The sequence below is a fragment of the Oryzias latipes genome, chromosome 13 (assembly GCF_002234675.1).
Source record: "Oryzias latipes chromosome 13, ASM223467v1".
NCBI lineage: Eukaryota > Metazoa > Chordata > Actinopteri > Beloniformes > Adrianichthyidae > Oryzias > Oryzias latipes.
The window spans coordinates 1251382-1271504 of record NC_019871.2 but is presented as its reverse complement, the minus strand read 5'-3'; the positions used below and the strand labels follow the sequence as shown (position 1 = coordinate 1271504).

The following is a 20123-nucleotide window of genomic DNA, read 5'->3' as shown; positions in this document are numbered from 1 at the left end:
TCTCTTTGCTCCTCCGGAACAGACGAGCTGCAACTTTGGTTGTCAGAACACACGACCCAATCAGTGCCAGTACTTCCATCTGCAATGAGAAGATGTCAACCAAAAGTGGCTTCAGGTGTGCTGGACGCTCTGCTGCTGTGATTGGCCGACTGCCTGCCTTCACCTGAGACGCTGCAGCTTTGCAGGAGCCTCAGAATCTGACCTTAGGGTGCGCAGGTTGCAGTCCGGACTCTTCATCAGGTCCTGGAGCGGCCCAACATTTGAGTCCTGCAGTCTGTTCCCTCTCAGATCCAGTTCTGTCAGGTGGTTCCCAGCAGACCTCAGAGCTGAGACCAGAGCGTCACAGCTGGCTTTAGACAAGCCGCAGTCGTCCAGCCTGCATCCAGAGGAGCAGCTCATCAGCAGATCAGGAAGCAACATGAAGGACGGTGCACGGTGGAGGACGGCTCCTGTTTTTCAGGTTCACATACCGAGGTGAGTTGGATTCTTGACTGAAGCTAATTTCATCATTTTTAGAGGCTCCAGGTGAGAAGCAAGAACGCGAAATTTCACTTAGTATAAAAAAAAAAGAGGAAAAGTCCCACTCTGATCATCTTTTAAACAACTGTCAGATCGGTCCCAGTGGTCGTTTGATTATGATGATGCTGTATTTAACCAAAACCTAAAAACCTGTGTCGTCTTCTAGGACATAGTTTCTGCAGAGCGGCAGGAGTTCAGTAGAAATTCACATCTGAGTTGTGGGCGGGACGGTTGGTGCAGACGAGGAAAACAAAGACGTTCATGGATCTGTTTGACTGACAGGGATGATCAGAATGAGGCAGAGTAGGGAGCTTGTGGCCCCGCCCAGCGTATTTTCTACGTCACAAATACCCTCGTTTTCAAGTATAAAGAAATATTCAGAGATGCAATGTTGAGCTTAATTTTCTTCATATATATCCTCCATCATCAGAAAAATGAAGAACATATTAAAAACACTTTTTGATAAGAACGACTCTTTAAAATAAAAAAAATGAGCGTTGAAGGTTTTAACATGGCGTTCCAAAAACTAGCTGTCCTTTACATAGAGACTGACCTCAGAGACTTCAGTCTGCATTCTGGACTCTCCAGAAGACCACAGAAGTGTTTCACTCAGGAATCATACAGGTCTTTGTTCCCACTCAGGTCCAGTTCTGTCAGGTGGGACGGGTTGGATTTCAGAGCAGAGACCAGAGCATCACAGCTGATCTCTGACAAATTGCAGCTCTCCAACCTGGATGTAGAAGAAAAATGGATGTGATGACCTGTGTGCATGAATCAGACATGAACCACAGGTCCGGTGCACGGGGCCCGGTGGTTCTGCTCGGCCTCTTCTGAACACCACTGCACTCAAAGTTCTGATTTTAGCCCGTCTAGCGGCGTTTAGCAAAAGCCAAACTACTGATGGACGTTTGGACTAAATCTTTTTAGCTGCAAATGTGAATTCAAAACATCAGCAAAAGTGTTCTGACCTCAGAATCTGCAGTCTGGAGTTTGGACTTTCCAGTCCAGCACACAGAACCTTTACTGTTGAAACTGTCAGCTGGTTGTTACTCAGGTCCAGTTCGGTCAGATGAGACGGGTTGGAGTTCAGAGCTGAAACCACCACTTCACATTCACTCTCTGAGAGTCCACAGTTGGAGAGTCTGTGAGAAGAGATCAGTGGAGGAGATGTAACACAGATCCAAATATGAGGTGCCATGTAGGACATTATTCAGAATTAGCATTCATAAACACATATCAAATCTATCACACACATACTACTGAAATTTTCGATAGAAACGGAAGGCATTTCAGTAGAAACAAAGTTTTTTTTTAAACTTTATTGTTAGAAACGAAGTTGGTCGACGGAAGGCATTTCAGTGGAAACGAACCTGATCCCTAACTACTAAAACCCTATATAGTGCAGCACTATATCTCTGAATTTTAAAAGCAATTCGGACACCCATGCTCACTACTTTTTTCTTTCGGGTGTTGTTCATAAGGCGCTTGACATGAAATCAAAGTGGTGCATTACCATTACATTACATTATTACATATTATTTATTCTGACAACAACTAAGGTTTTGATGGGAATAATAATAAATGATTTAGCAGCAGTTACAGATACAGACTCTCAGTTCCAATTACTTAAGTAATTTTAAAAGTGTATTTCAGGACAAAATGAAATCAGACTTTTTTAATATCAGAGTTCATAACTGACTGAATTTGTTTTTATGTTCTTTTTTTTTACAGAAGATAAGATGATAGATAAAGCAGCGGAAAATCTCAAACTTTGTTTTCTATTTTTTTTATTTCAATTTCTCAACATTATTCTGATCTTGTTTGCCATATTTTGGATCATAATAAACTTTTTGAACTCAGTTTTGTCCCTTAAAATATAACACTAAATTTTAAAAATACTAAAATTAGAAAACCTTGAAACCTGACCTCCTCTTTTTTATTTATTTTTTCGTAGAAAATAACTTTTAAAAAAGCTGTATTGAATAAGCGCATCCAAAACCAGTGGCGGTTTTTGATATGGGCGATGTGGGCGGTCGCCCAGGGCGGCACTTCATAGGGGGCGGCATTTGCCATACCTGAGGCGTTACACATAATGTGCTATATACTATATTCAAAGAGGAAGCTTGGAGCTTTTAATTTGAAATTGCTTCAGCAGCCGACACTTAATTCTTTCTGTTTGACACATCAGACTCTGAAGAATGTCTTCCTCCTATTTGCTGTTCACACTTATGGTGCAAAAAAAAAAAAAAAAAAAAAAAAAAAAAAACCTCAGAGTGAAACAACGTAAAACAGGTACATGAAAAGGAATTAGGCAGAACAAACACCCGTGCTCAACCCAATTTCGAAAAAAGCAGGCAATGGAGATTATTTCCCACAAGTCTTTGCTCCGACACAGCAGACCCGATGCGCACGCGACCACCGCCCTCTGCTGCAAGACGCTTGCGGCCACACCTCTTTGCGGTAGTCTTTGGAACATAAGTCAAAAAACTCGAGAGGGGAGCGCAACTCGCCGGTGGCTGAATCACACTAACAGGTGATTGGGAGTCTTTTTCTATCTGACAATCAACTCTGAGCCGCAGCTGCACCTCCCGTCATAGAGACGGAGCCGCGTGTGAGAGGGAAGAGGAAGGGGGAGGGAGGGGGGATGAGCGCAGACCATTTTTCATGGATTGAGTTTCTTTGGAGGATTTCTACTGTTGGTGTTGCACAAATTTAGGGAAATGTCAAATATTTTTGGAGTAATCCCACTGATGAGTTGTAAGATTTAGTCTTTAATGTTTTATAAGACCTAAACATATTAATCACAATAAGTTTTATATTTTAGATCTAATCCCTCTGATATGTTTCACAAAGACACACACAGGACGTCACACATTAAGAAATTATTGCTAAAAATGAAGCAGGAGTCCAGCTCTAAAAAAAAATGCTCTAAAAAATGATAAAAGAGAAAAAAAAAACGGAATTATTTGATTTGTAATTTCTTATTAATATTTCCAGGCTTTCTTTGTTTTTTGTCCTGCAGCATGTTCATATTTGTATAATTTTGACAGAATATATTTATATGGAGAACAAAATATTACAAGTTATTTAAGGTTTAACTTGAGTTATTCTGGATTAATGTTCCTGTTTTTATTCATATTTATGTTCAAAAAGTTCAGTTTAAAAGGTTTAAAAGTTTAGCTTTAGTGTGTTCAGTAAATATTTATCTTCTTCGGCCCAAAACCTTAAGCGTGTTTTTAACTTAGGCCCCTGTGTGACTGAGTTTGACCCCCCTGTAATACGAGTCTAGAAAATTCATGCATTTTTTGAGTAAAATGCCTAAATAGAAGATAGGGAACACAACAGGATGTTATCAAATTTTGTATGTGTGTGCGTGTGTGTGTGTGTGGGGGGGGGGGCTGGTGGGGTTACTCGCCCAGGGAGTAAGTTAGTGTAGAACCGCCACTGTCCAAAACACAAAAACATGAAGGAAAATGATCAAAGCAGCTTTGAACCGCCGCCTTATTGCGTCACCATCTCATCTTCAAAGCGATTGGTTGGTCTCCCGCAGGAGCGGCTGGTCACGTGACCCCGCCCCCTCCTCCCTCTGCCGCTGAGAGCTCATTAAGGTGAGGGGGTCCAGGTGTGTCAGCAGTGTTCGGTTCGGTTCTGCGGGACGCGGCTGAGCTGCAGGTCAGTGGTTCTTCATTCTGCTCGGGTTGTTGGTGAAAATCCGGAACTTTGGGGAGAAATGTGACGTTTCTGTTCTGGAGCTGCTGAAAGGCCGCGTTCCTGAAAACAGTTTTCTTTTTGCTCTAAATCTTATTTCAAATCACTATAAGGCTTTTTATTGATAAATCTTTTAAATTTTAATAAACTCTGTGCTTCATATTTTTTTTAATGTCTTTTCTGCTAAATTTATGGGAACAGCTGTTGGATTTAGGATTCTCCAGATTTTAATTTGATTCTTTGCTGAAATACTCTAAATATTACATCATCATCAATAAAACTGTAAATCTAACAGCATCATTGAGAGTAAAGATGCCAGAATGTTAACAATATTTGGCTTCACTTTTCATTTGTGGGACGTAATGCTTCAAAACATCAATACTTGAAATAAAATGAAAAAAAGAAATGAAAGCTGAAAATAAAAATAACAGCAGCTGTTCCAGTTTTTTTTTTAAGTTTTAAATTTCCTTTTCTTTTTTTAGTATTCTAATTCAAAGCAAATTCCTTTTTTTAATTTACAATTTTAAACTTCAAACATTCAACATTCTAGTTTATTTTTTCCTTTTTAATAACTGAATTCAAACTTTCAATGTTTTCTTCAAATCTGGTTTTTGCTGATCCTGATTCTAAAGCAGAGCCTGACTGCGGCTGTACTCTGATCTTTCCCAGAATTCCTTGCTGGAAGAGCGGCGCCTGTACTGGAAAAGGAGAATTGGAACCAAACAAAGAGGTAACCATTTCAGCCGTCTGTCCGGTTGAAGCCCTGGAAGCCGGCCAATCACGGAGGCTTTAGGATGGCGGCGCCATCAGCGCTTTGACTCTAAATGTCTGCTTGTAGTTTATTCCTCCAGAGCCCATTTCTAAAACTCTTTTCTTCTCCTCTTCTCCTCAGGAAGATCTCCAACCAGTAAGTCCTTCTTTTCTTGGTTTGGCCGCCGCGCCGCTCTTTTCCTCTGTCTCTAAGCTGGCGTTGAAGGTGACTTCCTGTGTTGTTGGACGCTCTGCTGAGTGTTTCTGTCCCAGTGAGGATGGAAGTGGTGCTTTCAGGATCTTTCCCGCTGAAATGTGTTTTGGTGCCAAAACCTTCCCAGATCATCAAGTTCTGCCTGAACTTCTAGGTTCCGTCCTCCTTCCACTGACTTCCTAAATATTTCTTAGTGGCAAATCAACTAGAATCTGGTCCAGAAGCTGCAGTGTGTCTCCCACTTCTGGGCTTCCTCAGAACAATCTGTAGTTTGTTTTTGAGCTCAGAATCATTTCAAATGTTCGGCCATTTTGGAAACTTCATTTCTGTACGGATCTTCCAGACGGTAAGTCAGTTTTAATGCACACACCCACATTTTACCATCGGAGTCCTCTAAAGGTAGGTCGTCCAGCTCTTGGCTGCTGAATCTTTCCTTCTGGCGGTGTCGCCCCCGTCTGACCTCTTGGGCGCCGTGTCGCCCCCGTCTGACCTCTTGGGCGCCGTGTCGCCCCCGTCTGACCTTTTGGGCGCCGTGTCGCCCCTGTCTGACCTTCTCGGCGCCGTGTCGCCCCCGTCTGACCTTCTGGGCGCCGTGTCGCCCCTCTTTACTTTCTTTGTTTCTTTTTGCCTCCATGAAACTCCGACGATCATTCGGAGGTTCTTTAAATTTGTTTTCATGATGCATCGACTGTGTTTTGATCCGGTTCCACTAAGCTCCTCCTCCTCTGTGGTAAAGTCACCTTCAACGCCGTTTCCTTCCTGTTTAGTGGAGGTTCAGCGTCAGGCTTTTTGTGTTGGAGGTTTGGAAGAGTCCGGTCTGGTCAGGATCAGTGTAGTTCCTGAATGATCCTGATGAACTCCTGGAGGTCTGTAGTTTGATGGCCGTCCTCTGACCTGCAGCGGCTCTCAGGTCTAGCAGAGGTTGTGGGTCTGGAGCTGAATCAGTAGGTTGTTGGTTTGACTCTGTGGTCTGGAGGTCAATCAGGGTCAGAATCTCCTATTCTGCTTCTTCCACTGTGATTGGATCGGTCTGTGCCGTTTTTTTTCCAGGTAGAGCTGCAACAGGTAAGAACCATTTTTATCTTTGTTTCCGTGCGCTCGGCCTTCCCGCTGTGGTTGGTTTATTTCAAGCAGATCTATAGATCTATATATGTATAGATATCTATATATAGATGGATCTATAGATCAGAATGGAATGTCTTTTAATTCTCAAACATTCTTACATCCTTTTAAAAATAGTATGAACACACCTCATCTCATCAGTTTGTCTTTTGTTAACGTGCTGGTTTAGAAAACTACATTTCTGTGATGGTTCAGTCCAGTTTGGACTGTTTGAAACAGGGTTTGGTTGTGATAAATGTTCTTGGTCTGGTTCTGGTTTTCTTTGAACTAGTTGATTTAGAGTCAGTGAACACGTTCTGGTCCAAAGGTTTGGTCTTTGGTTCTTCAGGTTCTGTTGATGCGGTCGTGAACGTGAAAGCCCAGCCCACAACCAGGGAGCTGTAGATCAGGGAGGGCTGCATGCACCGTCGGCCACACCCACCTGTCACGGTGATGCATGGTTGGGAACTCTGCTTCTCTGGTTCCCCACTGGTCTGTCTTTCTGGGTCCACTGGTGTTCTAGCCTCTGGAGCGTCCACCTGGAGGCTCCGCCTCTGGACTTCATGTTTGGTCTCTGGGTTCTGGTTTTCTGGATCCTCTTCTTGTTTCTTCATCTTGTGATTCCTCGTCTTTCCTGTGGTTTTCTTTTTTGTCCGTCTGCATGGATCTTTGCTCTTCTGCGCTTCGTTCTCGTCTGGGTTTCCTTTAAATCCTTTCATCTCAAACTATTCTCAGCTTTTCTCAAAGTTAAACTAAAATCAATATTAACCTAATTATCTATAAATCATTCAGTAAATAAAACAAAGGTGCAGCTTAGTGTAACGCTAAAACCAAACTAGACTTGTACATAAAACATAATTAAACTAATAAATGCAAAAGAAAAGCAGGTGAAGTTAGAATAGACTCTGCCAAACTTTAACTTTTTAGTTAATGCTCCAGAAAATGTTAGTTTTTATTCCAACTATTGTAGTGTGATGGGAGGCCTCCCAGCAGAGGGTTTAACATTACCTCTGAATATGTCATCATGTTTTCATTTAAAGCTGTCATGTTGGGTTTATAAAGTGTCAAACATGAACCTGTTTCCTTCCAAAGTGGTTCTGCAGTGGACAGACTCATCAGGAACTGTGTGGACACAACAGATGAAGATGTCTCTAAAACCCACAAAGCCTGATTCATGGAAGAACAACAAACACATTGGAGAGCAAGAAATGGCAAAAAGCTGTGAAAGTCCTGAGGAACTGTGACCCAAACAGGAAGACGTGTGGACCTGGATAAATGGACCGGACCATTGGAGGAACGTGAACTAAGGCTTCAACTCAGACTGAAAGCCAACTAGAGAATAAACTGGACCAATGGGAGCCATGAAAATACAAGCATGTCTGCAAACAGATTCCACTGCAAACTGGATGGAAAAGCTGTGGTTAAAGCGTCTGGCCAAAGGAAAAGTTCCAAACTCTGTTCCTGAGATTCACTAAGTCTGTAGAAATGGTCACGTGCTGCATTCAAAGCCCGTTTCTAGAAGGATGTACACCGTCCCACTAAGGCAGAAACTTCCTCAAAGAACACCAAATTACCAAAATGAGTTTCTGAGCAAATGAAACGCACGGCAAAGTTGTTGGCCAAAACGGCTGCTTGAAAAAATGGTTTAAATACTGAAGATTGTTCCAAAGAACAATGGATTCATTAGGATTCCTGACCCTGACCCCTCCCTCCATCCCTCTGGGTTCACCAACATGACTCATGAGAACTGAAATCATCTGAGAAGCATCTGCTCTGCTGTGAGGAAATGGTATTTTGGAGATCCAGTTATTCCAGCTCTGGGCCTGACCACAGGGGGGCGCCGCCACAGCATTACACACCTGGGATCTTCACTTTCTGGGTGCATTGATGCCGTCCTGTACTCGGATTACCTGAGATTTCTGTTCCATTACGGGTTTGAGTGTAAAATGAACAGTGCTGAAAACCATCTAGCTTTATTTTGAAAACCATGCTATGCTTTGATCTCTAGCAGGAAGTAGAGACTCCCTATGGAATGTCTGTTGAATGGTGCATGAAAAATCTTTTTGAATGTAGTCATTTTCTCTGGACTCTGGAGGAACCAGGCCTTATGGGTTTCTCTGCACTCGATTTGGGTTTTCATCTCAGAACCGGGTTGAATATAAACGGAGGAAGTTTATATTCTGAACAGAAACGTGTCCTGATCACTGAAAGGTGGACATTTCTATAACTGGATGGTTTCATTTTAGTCATTTTGAGAGAAAAGAACATATTTTTTTGTTAAAGCAACCCTGTGGTAAACATGGTGGGGGGTGAAGTCCCCCTCCGTTTGGTTGCTTCTTCTTTTCACACCAACCTGTCTGAGGATAGTTCATCCTCATTTAGAGGAACAAACTCTGCTCAGACCCAAACTTGGTCAACAATGGGTGAGGTCTAGACTACAGAATGCATCCCAACCAAAACCTGTTGATCTTTTGGGTTGTTTTGTTTCTGAACAGGTTTAAAACGGTTTCTTCATTTGTGTGTCACAGCATTGAACCCAAATGCTGGACAATAATGATGTGCATGTAACGGTGGCACATTCTCCTCAGAGGTGCAGCTCTGACCTGCTTCTCTTTACTAACCCTAAGCCTCTCAATACATGAATGTTGTCACAAATTCTGCTCCAAGCCTGAGTTAAAATGACTCAAAGTCTTTCTTGCAGGTTTCAGTATTTGTCAGACTCCAAAGTGAATTTCATTTCCAGCTTTGAGGTTCATCTCCGTTCTCTATCCACACTGACTGCATTCAAAGCAGTGGATGGTGATCTATGAGCAGCATTGAGCTGCTGAAACTGTGGTTTTGGTTAACAAATGTCCCCCTAAAGAGCCCCACTGGTGTTATTCATGCATGTCTAAACACATTTACTAAAACCATAGAAGATTCCAACCATCCTTTCTACTCTGAAAGTCTCCAACTGTCCTCCTGCTGGCAGAAAAACTGCAGTTTTCTTGTTGGGACTTTTCTCTTTCAGCCTCCAGGTGTCTGCATGACTTCACCAGCTAAAGCCACTTTCACCGTGCTCACTCTTCTGCTTGGCGTGCAAAAACAACCTGACGTCTTGGTTTGACTTGACTCAATGACCCCGCCCCCTTCCTGACAGAACGGCGGTTTTGTTCTGAGGTGGATGGATTTCTCTGGACTCAGTGTTGGGTTGGTGGTCCAGTTTCAGAACCTCTACGAGTCTCAGTGTCTAGAATGGGAGGTTCTGTTGGTGTGAAGGAACATTCTGCTGCTGCAGAACCAAAACCCACTGTTCTCTGAAGGAACTGCAACTGTTGCCTCAAAGGGTTTGGTTCAGCGGTCAACTGTTGCTGCAGATTCAGTGTTTTCTGGTTCAGGTGCAGCATTTTATTCAGTTCTTCATGTTGTTCTCTCAGTACTAAGGCTGTTCTACCAATGGTAGAACCTCTAGAACAGCTGAATTCCTGCTGCTTTCTATAAAAATAGTTTCTAGAACAAACTGTTCCATCGATGGCAGAACGTCAGAATTCAAAGCGGTTCTAGACTTCTAACATGGTTTTATAAAAACACCATTTTGAATGGAATTAAGACTCTGTGTGATGGTTTTATGTATTTTAAGCCTAATATGTTCTAGTTTTTCACTGAAGAGTTGATGGTTTTTGTGGACAAATATCTACCAAAAACATCCTAAAGTTGAGTCCTGATGAAGCCTCCTGGATGAGTGAAATGTCACCTGGATAGTTGAGAACCTTCACTGACGGTCCAGAAAGGACGTTCAGATGTTCAACTCTTGATGTTGAAGCAGAAATTTGAAGCTTCTTCAGCCTCACTGGAGAATTGAACTGTGGGAAAACAGTTTCTGTCTGTGAGGAACTCTGGACATTTTTTACAAAGTCTACAAAAGTCCCAATATTCCTCTGGAAATGTGTTCAGGTGGATCTTTTTTTGGTTTCTGCTCTGTGATTGGCTGGTCCAGGACCACAAATGTTTTCACCCTGAGGTGAAATGACAAACATCTTTGGCCTGAATGGATCAACTGGACTGTTCCAGTGGACAAACGTGAAAACGGAACAATTCCAAGGTTGGATTTCACTATTCTGACCTGATGGAGACCAATGATGGAGTTGTAAGCCCCTCCCCCTTCATTCAGCTGGAAAATCAACATTACCATTCAGGAAAAGTAATGCATGATGGGAACTTGGTTCCATTTTGCTGTTTCATAGAGATCTCTGGCCTTTTGGAGTTGAGTTTCTCGTTCAACATCTGCAGCTTCTGAGCCACAAATTCAAACTAAACTGGATCTAAACCAACATCAAAACTGGAAAAGGACATTTTCTCAGACTTTGGTTCCTTTGGACCAGCTGGAACTCTGACCACCACAAAGATGGATCCTACCTGTGGCAGTGAGAAGCAGATCTCTGCTTCCTCTGGTTCCCATTTGTGGTTCCCATTGGTTCTAATGGGGTGAGAAGACTACAGTATTTACTGAAGTATAGTAATCTTTGAGTACTAATAGTTCTGAATGTTTTTAGTCTGGTTAAAGATGTGAAAATGTCGTTAAAATTTCAATAATTTTAGGTTTCATCTCCATTTCTGACAAAATTCATCAAAGTAAAATATTTTTGAAATAATGGAAGTTATACAGTAAATTAAACTAAGGTTACGTCTGAATTTAAAAAAAAATCAAATTAAAAGTTTAGCCAGAAAACGGCTTGTTTTAAATCTAACCCGTAGTTTAAAACTAAAATCTACTAAAAGGTTAAATGTTGAGCGTTTACAAATACCCTAAGAATATCATTTATGTGGTGACATAACCATCTCCAGTGTGAATCATTATGGCTGGAATAGATAATCCAGGTGAACAAATTAGCTTTGATTAGGTAATGCAACCACACGGGGGCGCTATCCAGTGCTTTAATGTGCCGGTCCCAAGTCCGGGTAAATGCAGAGGGTTGTCGGGAGTAACCGACGTAAAACTTGAACCAAACCGCCTAAAGAAACTCTTCCTGCAGGTTCAGTCTGAAAAGTTCATCTCACCAGAAGAGCAAAGTTGAAACTGTTTCCACTAAAACTTCTGTTAGAAACAGTCTTGTAACCTCACGTTAAAGCTTAAAGTAAAAGAAAATTACATTTTCTACATTTCTAGAGGTGATGATGGGTGGGTTTTTTTCCCCACCAATGTACAAAAGATTACGTTTAAAAAAAAAAAAGTGAATCTGTTTAGTGAGCTTATTGTGAAATCAAAGGTTAAGTTGTATAACCTAGGGTTGGGCGATGTCCCCTAATTTGGCCGTTGACGATGTTTGCTGTCAACCATCGGGATGGACGATGACATCGTCGGGGGGGGGGGGTATTTTTACATTTTTCGTTCTTATACAACGGCTATTCGTTATTTTGCTTTTTTGATTTTATTTCCCAACTAATGGTTAATCCGCGATGATCCAGTATAAACTGAGGGAAGTGACTTTAACAGAAAAAGTAACAAGCAAAATAGAAAAGAAGTAGTCCACTCCCGCACTTAACTAGCGAAGTGGACCGGCGGAGGGCGGATTTACAGCTTTATGTTTGATGGGAAGGGGGGGGTACATGAGCGGTATGTGTGGGAGATTTAAGACTGCGATCCGTCCCGCAGCTCTAGGGGTACGATCTATCAAACTCAGAACCGGGTCTAAACGTGTGTCTGAGCACAGCTCGGATCGTCAGCACACACAGCGGTTTGAGCATCAAAGCAGAAATGTCGCTCAGTCCTTAGAAAACATTCAATCAATCACGTGGATTTGTGTTTCCAGTAGTGTCCCGACTAAATAAAGGCTGATGTTATTCACAGGATGCAGCGCCACCCAAAGCTAATGTTGTTAGCCCGTGTTAGCATACTGCTAATCCTGGCTACGTTCAGAAAAAGCACTGACCACACGGATTAAAATTCAAATGATGAGCGAACAGGTGTTTCATAATAACCGTAACATTATTAAAAGCACGTTTAGGAGATCGTCTCGTATTTTACCGAGCTGACATGTCAATGTATATAGCCGCTCGGCGCTGTTATCGTCTTGTATTGAATTGTTACCTTCAATAAAGTTTGGAAAAAAAGCCGCTCGGCGGAAGTTGTATCCTCTTCCGGTTTTCAAACTGCGCATGTGCGAATACTGCGCGTGTGCGAATGATTTATTCCGACCGAAATTGTGACCTTAGTGAACGATTTTATATTCTGAAAACATTTTTCTGGGCCCATGTACATGGTTGGATTCTAATCCGACCAATGACCATCAGGATATTTTGTACATGTAACCGCGGCTTATGGTGTCAACGCGCAACGTGGCGGGGGCGTGGCATCACGATGGTGGTCTCTCCATCGGGATGTCAGTCACCCATCACGATGGACGATGATATCGTCCATCGGCACAACCCTAGTATAACCCTTTTCTTTGTCTATCCCTCCTACAGCTTCAGAGAATCCTGATCCTCCAGGTAGCTCACCTGTTCACCAGGTAAACGTGGTTTCCTGATGATCTTTACAGGATTGTTGTATGTCTATAGTAACGACTACTTTAGACCAGTGAGGTCTGCAGCCCGTCATTTAGTTAGTTTAATAGTTTTTCCGTTCTTTGTTGGTTACAAACATCTGATTCCAAAATGGCGTCGACCATATCTTGAAAGAATGGTGACAGAATTGACTTAAGTCTTTTGGAGCTGCAAGGAAACCACGCTGTGGCGTCCCGTGGACGCGGTCTACAGTCCGTGGTCAGAAGCGGCTGCTTTCTTTCAGCCTGGGCTCTGCTCAAGACCAAACGTTTTGTTTTGATTGGACCAAAAAGGCATCGCAGCCAATCGGATGTGAGGATCGTACCTTTGTGAAAATGGAGCGGCGGGCGGGGGGGGGACGCCATTGCTGGCCGTCTGTGGGCCGTTTTTAAAATGGATTTCTTGAGTTTAGTTCAGTTCTGAGAATTTATGTGCAAAAAATGTTTGATATGTGAATATAAGCATTTTGTTCCAGAATAAAAGCCCAAATGTGGCTAAAAATGCTGAACGTGACACAAACCGGTCAGGTTTTAGTCAGACGTAGGGCTTAAAGATTCCTAACCAAAGAGCCGACACCCCCTGATTGAACACTCAGACGAGTGGATGAGTGTTCCTTCCACCGGTAAAATGTGTTTTTGAACATCAGTTAGGACCCGGTGGTCTCCCCGGTGGACGGATTTGAGCCGGAGGTTCTGCTGGACGTCAAGAACCGTCTTTACTGACGTGAACGCTGCAACATCTGAAGAGGCTGAGCAGCTTCTAAAGGAGACGAATGTAGGACGAAGAGGCAAACGGTTCCTCTGAAGATCTACCCGACTCCTCCAGAGAACCACATGCAGAGGAGGAGGACTAAAAGGCAGAAGGAAATTCCAGACCAAAACCCAAAAACTGAGCAGGATGGAGACAGAAGACCTGTAATTGAAAGCAATGTTCTGACACCACCTCAGTCCAGTCTGTGCTTTATTTATCATCGTTCTCCAAAAGAACTGAAGCCAGTTTCAGTAAAAAAGAAATCTAGAACATCCCACTTTTCCTCCATCCTTCCTAACAGCAGATCTACAGAAAACCTTCATCCTGAACAAAAAGTTTTTCTGCTTCTTTGATTCATAAATAAAAACCACCAAACATCTTAATTCCTGCTGCTCTGAGACGGGACGGCGTCCATGAAGCCGCTGCGCCGCATGCATCAAAGTCTGACCACGGAGCGCCCTGCCACACGGGTCCTGCCTCAGAAGCGCGGCGTGGCATGAGGATGCTGCTGCTGGCCCCCCGGCTGCCCCCCGCCGGCCTTGTCCCTCAGCATGCCGAGCGCCGTGTTGGAGAAGTCCCTCAGGACCTCCACCGTGTCCCGCTGCAGCTGCAGCGACTCCGTCACGAACTCCTGCTGGCTCTCCACCAGCAGCTGCACCGACTGCGCCAGCGCCTCCAGAGACTGGGACACGGAGGCCAGCAGCACGCGGCCCGCCTGCTGCTGCCGCAGGCTCTGCGCCGCCAGAACCGACACCTGGTCCTGAACCCTGTGCTGGGACGCCCCCGCGGGGAGGGGCCCCGAGGAGGAGGAGCTGGGCGGGCACACGGGGGAAGGGGCGGCGATGGTCGGGGCAGCTCTGGCAGCAGGAAGTGGAGGGGACGGGGCGATGGGGGTCGGGGCGGGTGCAGGGGGGGAACAGGTACCATTGGCCACAACAGCCGCCGAAGCAGAGGGGGCTGGGGGAGAGGGTGGGGGAACGGCGGAGGTGGAGGCCGCGGCTCTGCCGCTGTTCTGGTTCTGGCCGCTCCTGGAGTAGGTCTGGACCGGCTTCCACTTCAGCTGGGCGTCGTCCAGCAGGGGGGCGGGTGGAGGCAGCGGCGGGGGGTAGGAGAACGCAGAGTCGTCCTCGAAACTCATGACTGGTTCTGCAGAGAAGAAGAAAGTTCCTTTAGTTCCAGCACCCCCCCTCTCAGAACCGGACACTCTGTGGTGAAAAACATCGATCCGTTCATCGTGAAGGTCCGATCTTCTCTGCGTTTCAGTCGAGGATTCGTGTATAAAAACATTTTATCAATGAGTTCAGCTTCAGAGGAGAACAAAATGTTCTCCAGGGCAACAGGAAATGTACCTGGAAACGGTTGCTATGCATCTGGACCGGCACCAAAACTCTGAGCCATGCTGGTCCCGGTACCAATGGTGCAGCACAAAAACTCCTGTGTCGGACGTGTCAATCACTTCTATTTGATTCAGTTTTCCTGTTTGTTTCTGGCCAATCATTTTGCCTTTCCAGAGATTGTGGGCGGGCTCACAGAAAACTGGGTGTGGCAGTATGGGCTGGGCGGAGCTTAAGTCGAAAGTGAGTGAAGGTTTCTGTACTTCACAGCAGAAGATTCTACGTCCTCGATCTGATGGATCAGAGTGACGTGTGCAAGGCTGTGGGAAAAGACCGTCGCCGTGGCGATGAGCGTTTCCGGACGCAGACGGTCAGAAGGAAGGAAATAAAGTATCTGTCATTCAAGCGCTCTCCTCACTTTCAGCTTCCTCCTTTGGTGTTAGGACCCCCCCCCCCCCAGACCTTACATCAAAGCGGAAGCGTGAACGTTCCTTGGAAGCGACGTTCCCATCCCCCTTGGCAACGCACGTTCAATGAAAGTCTGCGTAAACGCTCTTAAATTCGTGCTCCTGCGTTCTAAATTCTCTCCCGTGTCGCAGGTTTCTACCAACGTTTTGAAAAGTGAAACTGGGTCGACCTTTGACCCCTGGGGGACTCTGATGTGGAAGTGGCGTAGGGATGGCGTCCTCTACCAACCGTTTGAAAATCAATCATGAAGGAGAAATGAATAACTGCAGTTTTTTTTCTACGCCACAAAGTCTTTCAAATATGGGAATAGAGCAGAAAAACGCCCAGAGGGAGAATAGACAGACTTTCACTCCCTTCCAAACTCGCTCGTGTCCGACAGCAACGGTCCAGTGTGAACCGCCGCGCTACGTCGCACGCCGGCAGAGGGGGCTGGTGGGGCACGGTGGTGGAGTCGTCATGGTGATGAAACATTAAAAAGTAAAAGCTTTGACTTTCTGACCTTCTTCATCCGGCAGGTCGATGTCGGAGGACGACTGCAGAGGGTCACCTGTGAACAGATCAAAGCTTTCTGACATCAAACATTTAAAACCACTAAAGAATGGAGACAGAAAAGGGGCGGAGTCATGTGGCGAACAGTGTTTGACTGCATAAAGCTTTATTTAAAACATTAAGAACGTTCCGTCACACAGGAGGATGGGAAAAACTGATCCTCTTACCCAGATCCTTCTCCGGGGTGGAGGTGGGCGACACCTCGAAGGCCTCCCCCGAGAAGGGGTGGGAGCTGTCACTCAGGTTCAGGTAGGAGAAGTGGCTTCCTGAGGCGGGGGTCGTGAATTTTGCCAGGTCGTCGTCCTCTTCCAGGTCTTGGTCATTGATGGAATCTGAGAAAGTGATAAGTTAATGGACCTCCTCCCCCCCATTAGCTCCTGCTCCTCCCCCCCATGAGCTCCTCACCCGTCTCAGGACTCAGCATCAGGATCTTGTGGACCATCTTCTCCACGGGGCCCATCTTCTTCTTCCTCATGTTGCTGCCGTTGGGGCCGCGTAAGGCGGCGATGCGCCTCTTCCCGTCGCACTTCAGGTCCGCCCACTTCTTCATGATCTGCCGCACCTGCGGGCACACAGGGACTCCTTCACAAACCCGGGCGGGGGTCGTACACTTTGGAGGTTTTAGTTTCTGGTGACCGACCTGCCGGTGGTTCTCCCCCAGACCGTTGACCTGCTCGGTGATCTCCGCCCACGTCTGCTTCTTGGTTTCTGCCGACACCCCCTGATTGAACTTCTCTGGGGGGAGGAGGGGAGCAGTAATCGGATTACTTCGAGATGAACTGATTCGGGAGCTGAGAATGAAAACGTTTATTAAACTACAGTGAGACAAAAATGTTTTTATGGTTCTGATTCTGATCCAACATTAAATAAAAGAATCCAGGAAATCCCAACGTTGGATTCTTAAACCTTTGACCACAAAAGCAGCGATTTTCCTGCAGAAACCGTGTGACTTAGTCTGTGGAAGTCTGGAAGTGTTGAATGGAGGACAGTTGAGGTCAAAATGCTGACGGATCACGTTAAAAACTACAAACACGTTAAAAACTACAAACACGTCTGCTTACATTGAGCTTTGATTCAACTGGAGTTGGTTTATTTTTGGGAAACCTGAGATTTGATTCCCCCGTTTTCTGCTCTCGACCGCCGGTGTCTCGCAAAGCGCAGATGTGGAAACGGCGGCAAGCAAAGAGGAGCTCATCCCACGAACCATTTTGATGCTGGTTTCAGTCTGTTTTTGATAAAAATCAATCATGGAAACCAGTTTCTTCAGTGAATCCGTCCTGGTTTGAATCCACCGCTGGTTCAACCTGAAACCTGTTCAGCAGGAAAACAAACCGCTCATTTGGGATTGAAAGTCCAACATCCAACAGCAGAGAGCAAAGATGGATTAGGACTCATTATGGGATGTTTTCATTGTGTCGTGACTTCCTCTGTTTGTGTTTAGCTTCATATTTGGGTTTTTTTGGACTCTTTCCCTTCACGCGTGGCTCTCTGCCACACGATCAGCTGATGGTGCCTCACAAAAACAAAATGTTCTGAGGAGCGCCCGGAGATCGCTGGTGTTTCTGTTTTAACAGACCTACACGTTCATTTAGATTAAATGAGCCTCAGCATGAATGCAGATCCTCTGCTGGCCTTCCTGCTCCTCTCCATTCTGATGCATCACTTGTTGGACGATTACATCCATGAACGTCTCTGTTTTCCTGGTCTGAGCTGGAATCTGGATCAGAACCGGACGACTGATATTTTTATTGTTGCACCGCTACTGTTAGGTTAGGTTGGGGTGGGAGGGGCTGTAAGATAGCAGGAGAATGTAGACAAAGGGATGATGGGATATGAATGGAGGCTTACTCTGGCCCCGCCCACACCTCCTATTTCTAATGAACTCCTGCCGCTCTGCAGAAACTATGTCCTAGAAAAGCACACCGATTGTTGGATTTGAGCCAAAAGCCATTTTATCATCTTCATCATGTTCAGTAAAAGACCAGGAAGGCTTTAAAAACGGATCAAAGGATGATCACAGAGACTTTCACCGTAAATGTGTTCATGTGGAGCTGCTCTTTTCAGATTATTTTGTTATTTTTACATTTAATTTGCTTTTTAACTTTTTATTTTTAACGTTTTAACTCCCAAAAAACATTTCATCCGATTAGAAGGAAAATGACGTGAAATCTTTAAATTTGAACCCGTTTCCCGTCCTAAACTCAGCCTTTCTCCATCCGCCTCCATGGATGACGGCATCGACCCTGTGAACAGAGAGCTCTCGGACTCGGTGGCGCCCCACGCAGGCCGACTCACTCAGCAGGATGTATCTGTTCTTGGTCACGGCGTTCAGCAGCACTTTGATCTCATGGAAGGAGAACCTGGGCTTGGCCTTCATCATCACGCCCCCCGCTCTAAACTCCTCGTCCTCCTCGCGCCACACGGTCGCCATGGTTCCGCCTCCTCTTCCTGTGGTTTCGGTGAAGCGTCACAGTCGGGACGATCCCGTCCAACTCCTGCAGCGACGAGGAGACGAAGCAAGAACTAAACGTTCATTTTTAAAACTCTGATTCTGTCAGAACCAAATAAAACAAACATCTGATTTGAAGGAACTTTATTTAAAAAAAAGGCAACACAAAATGAACAGAAACTTTTCCACTGCAGGATTTTCAAACGTAGATAAAGTTGATCAACTCAAACAGAAGAGAAACACACAAAACTGTCATTTAAAAGCTTAGATTACGTTTGGGAGGGGCTATATTTAAAGTTATTCAATAAAAAAGATATTTATGCACAACCATATGTAGAAATCTAAATATGTATTGGTTGTAATTGAAGCATTAAAGCATATTTTTGCCCTTTAGGAGATAAAACAAACAAATCATTTATAAAACCCTAAAGAAATCTTAGTTTATGTACATAAATCTACACATTTACCCATTTTATTTTCATAATTCTTTTAAAAACATTTTGTAATTCTGAATACAATTTTAATTTGCAGAAATTCCATATTTAGAGTAAATACGGGATAAAACAAACGCAATAAATCAAGTTTCTTTTCATTTCCCTTTAGCTGATGGTGTTATGCTGCCCCCTGCTGGCCACAGAAAAACCCTGCGAAGGTTTTCTGGCTTCTGGAAATGTAGATAAAATCCTTAAAATAGATCAGAACTACGACTTTACAACAGATGTCATTTAAACTATGTAAGGAAAATGTATAGATTTGAAAATTAAACCTCCATTAATTTGACCCTTAATGTTAAGCTTTTCTATAATGTTTTATTTATGCATTAATACATTTGATTATTTTGTTTTTCCATGATCTTTTACATTTGCTCCTTCTGGCTGCAATTATTACTGTTTCCGTTAATTCACTGGATGTGAAGTCATGTTCAATAAATAGTTTGAAAAAAATAAATAACTTTAATTTATTTTTTTAGTTTTTTTTTATATCGTAAATGGATTCTTAACATAAACGTGTTGCTTTGCAGTTGTTACAGTAAAATTCCTCAGAACTTGGGTTTTAATTAACGTTGCGCTTTTCCTTTGGTCACGTGGGCCGCGTCAGCCAATCAGCGGCGTCCCTGCGGTGTCTTTGTTGAGATTGTGTCCGTCTCTCCGCCGGTCGCTTCCCGAAGCTGCAGCCGGCCACCCCCGCTTCCTCCGCGGACTTTAACCGACAGAGAGCGGCGGAAGCCGCGAACCGACCGAAGCTCCGCGCGCTTCTTTTTTAACGTCGGCAGCTATGTGAGCCTCAACCGCGGAGGCGCTATCGGACCCGCGCGGCGGAAAATCCCGCACCGCAAGTGCGGCCGCGCGCGCGCTAATCTGTGGGCAGGATGGGATGACGAGCGCGCCCGCTAGCTTCGGCTCTGCCACGCGCGGGTCGATCGCACCGTCACCGATCGAGCATACGATGCACGCGCGGTGTTTCCCGGGCAGGACTCGCGCAACAACGCCGCGTGATTAGAGGATGGGGGGGTTAGATATTTACCAGAAAAATGGCGCCGTTCTCCCCTCCTTCCTCCCGAAAGTTCGGACTGACGAGAAGAAGCGAATTGCGCAGACTCCGCACCGCGTACGTTTTGTCAAGGCTCCCCGGCGCCCCCTGCCGGCCTGGAACGTGTTTACACCCAAACATTTTCACGCAGTTCTTACGAATTCTTTACCAAACTCTCATAATCTGGATTCATCAGAACATTAATAACTCAGGATACTGACAGATGACA

At 44.7% G+C, this 20123-nt stretch overlaps 1 protein-coding gene and 1 long non-coding RNA gene across 2 annotated transcripts; both read right to left on the bottom strand.

The window, feature by feature from the left end:
- Nucleotides 1–208: 208 nt before the first annotated feature.
- Nucleotides 209–1539, bottom strand: LOC111948506. The gene is made up of 3 exons (XR_002874522.1): nt 1488–1539; nt 1073–1249; nt 209–376 (listed from the first exon to the last, which is right to left on the bottom strand). It is a non-coding gene; the product is annotated as an uncharacterized LOC111948506 (long non-coding RNA).
- Nucleotides 1540–13757: 12218 nt separating this feature from the next.
- LOC101172259 (myb-related transcription factor, partner of profilin) lies at nt 13758–20015 on the bottom strand. The gene is made up of 7 exons (XM_023962035.1): nt 19889–20015; nt 18211–18410; nt 16556–16650; nt 16321–16477; nt 16083–16247; nt 15866–15913; nt 13758–14710 (listed from the first exon to the last, which is right to left on the bottom strand). Exons 2-7 carry the CDS (start codon nt 18344–18346, stop codon nt 14043–14045), a joined length of 1269 nt encoding a protein of 422 aa, XP_023817803.1. The 5' UTR covers nt 18347–18410; nt 19889–20015; the 3' UTR covers nt 13758–14042.
- Nucleotides 20016–20123: the final 108 nt, after the last annotated feature.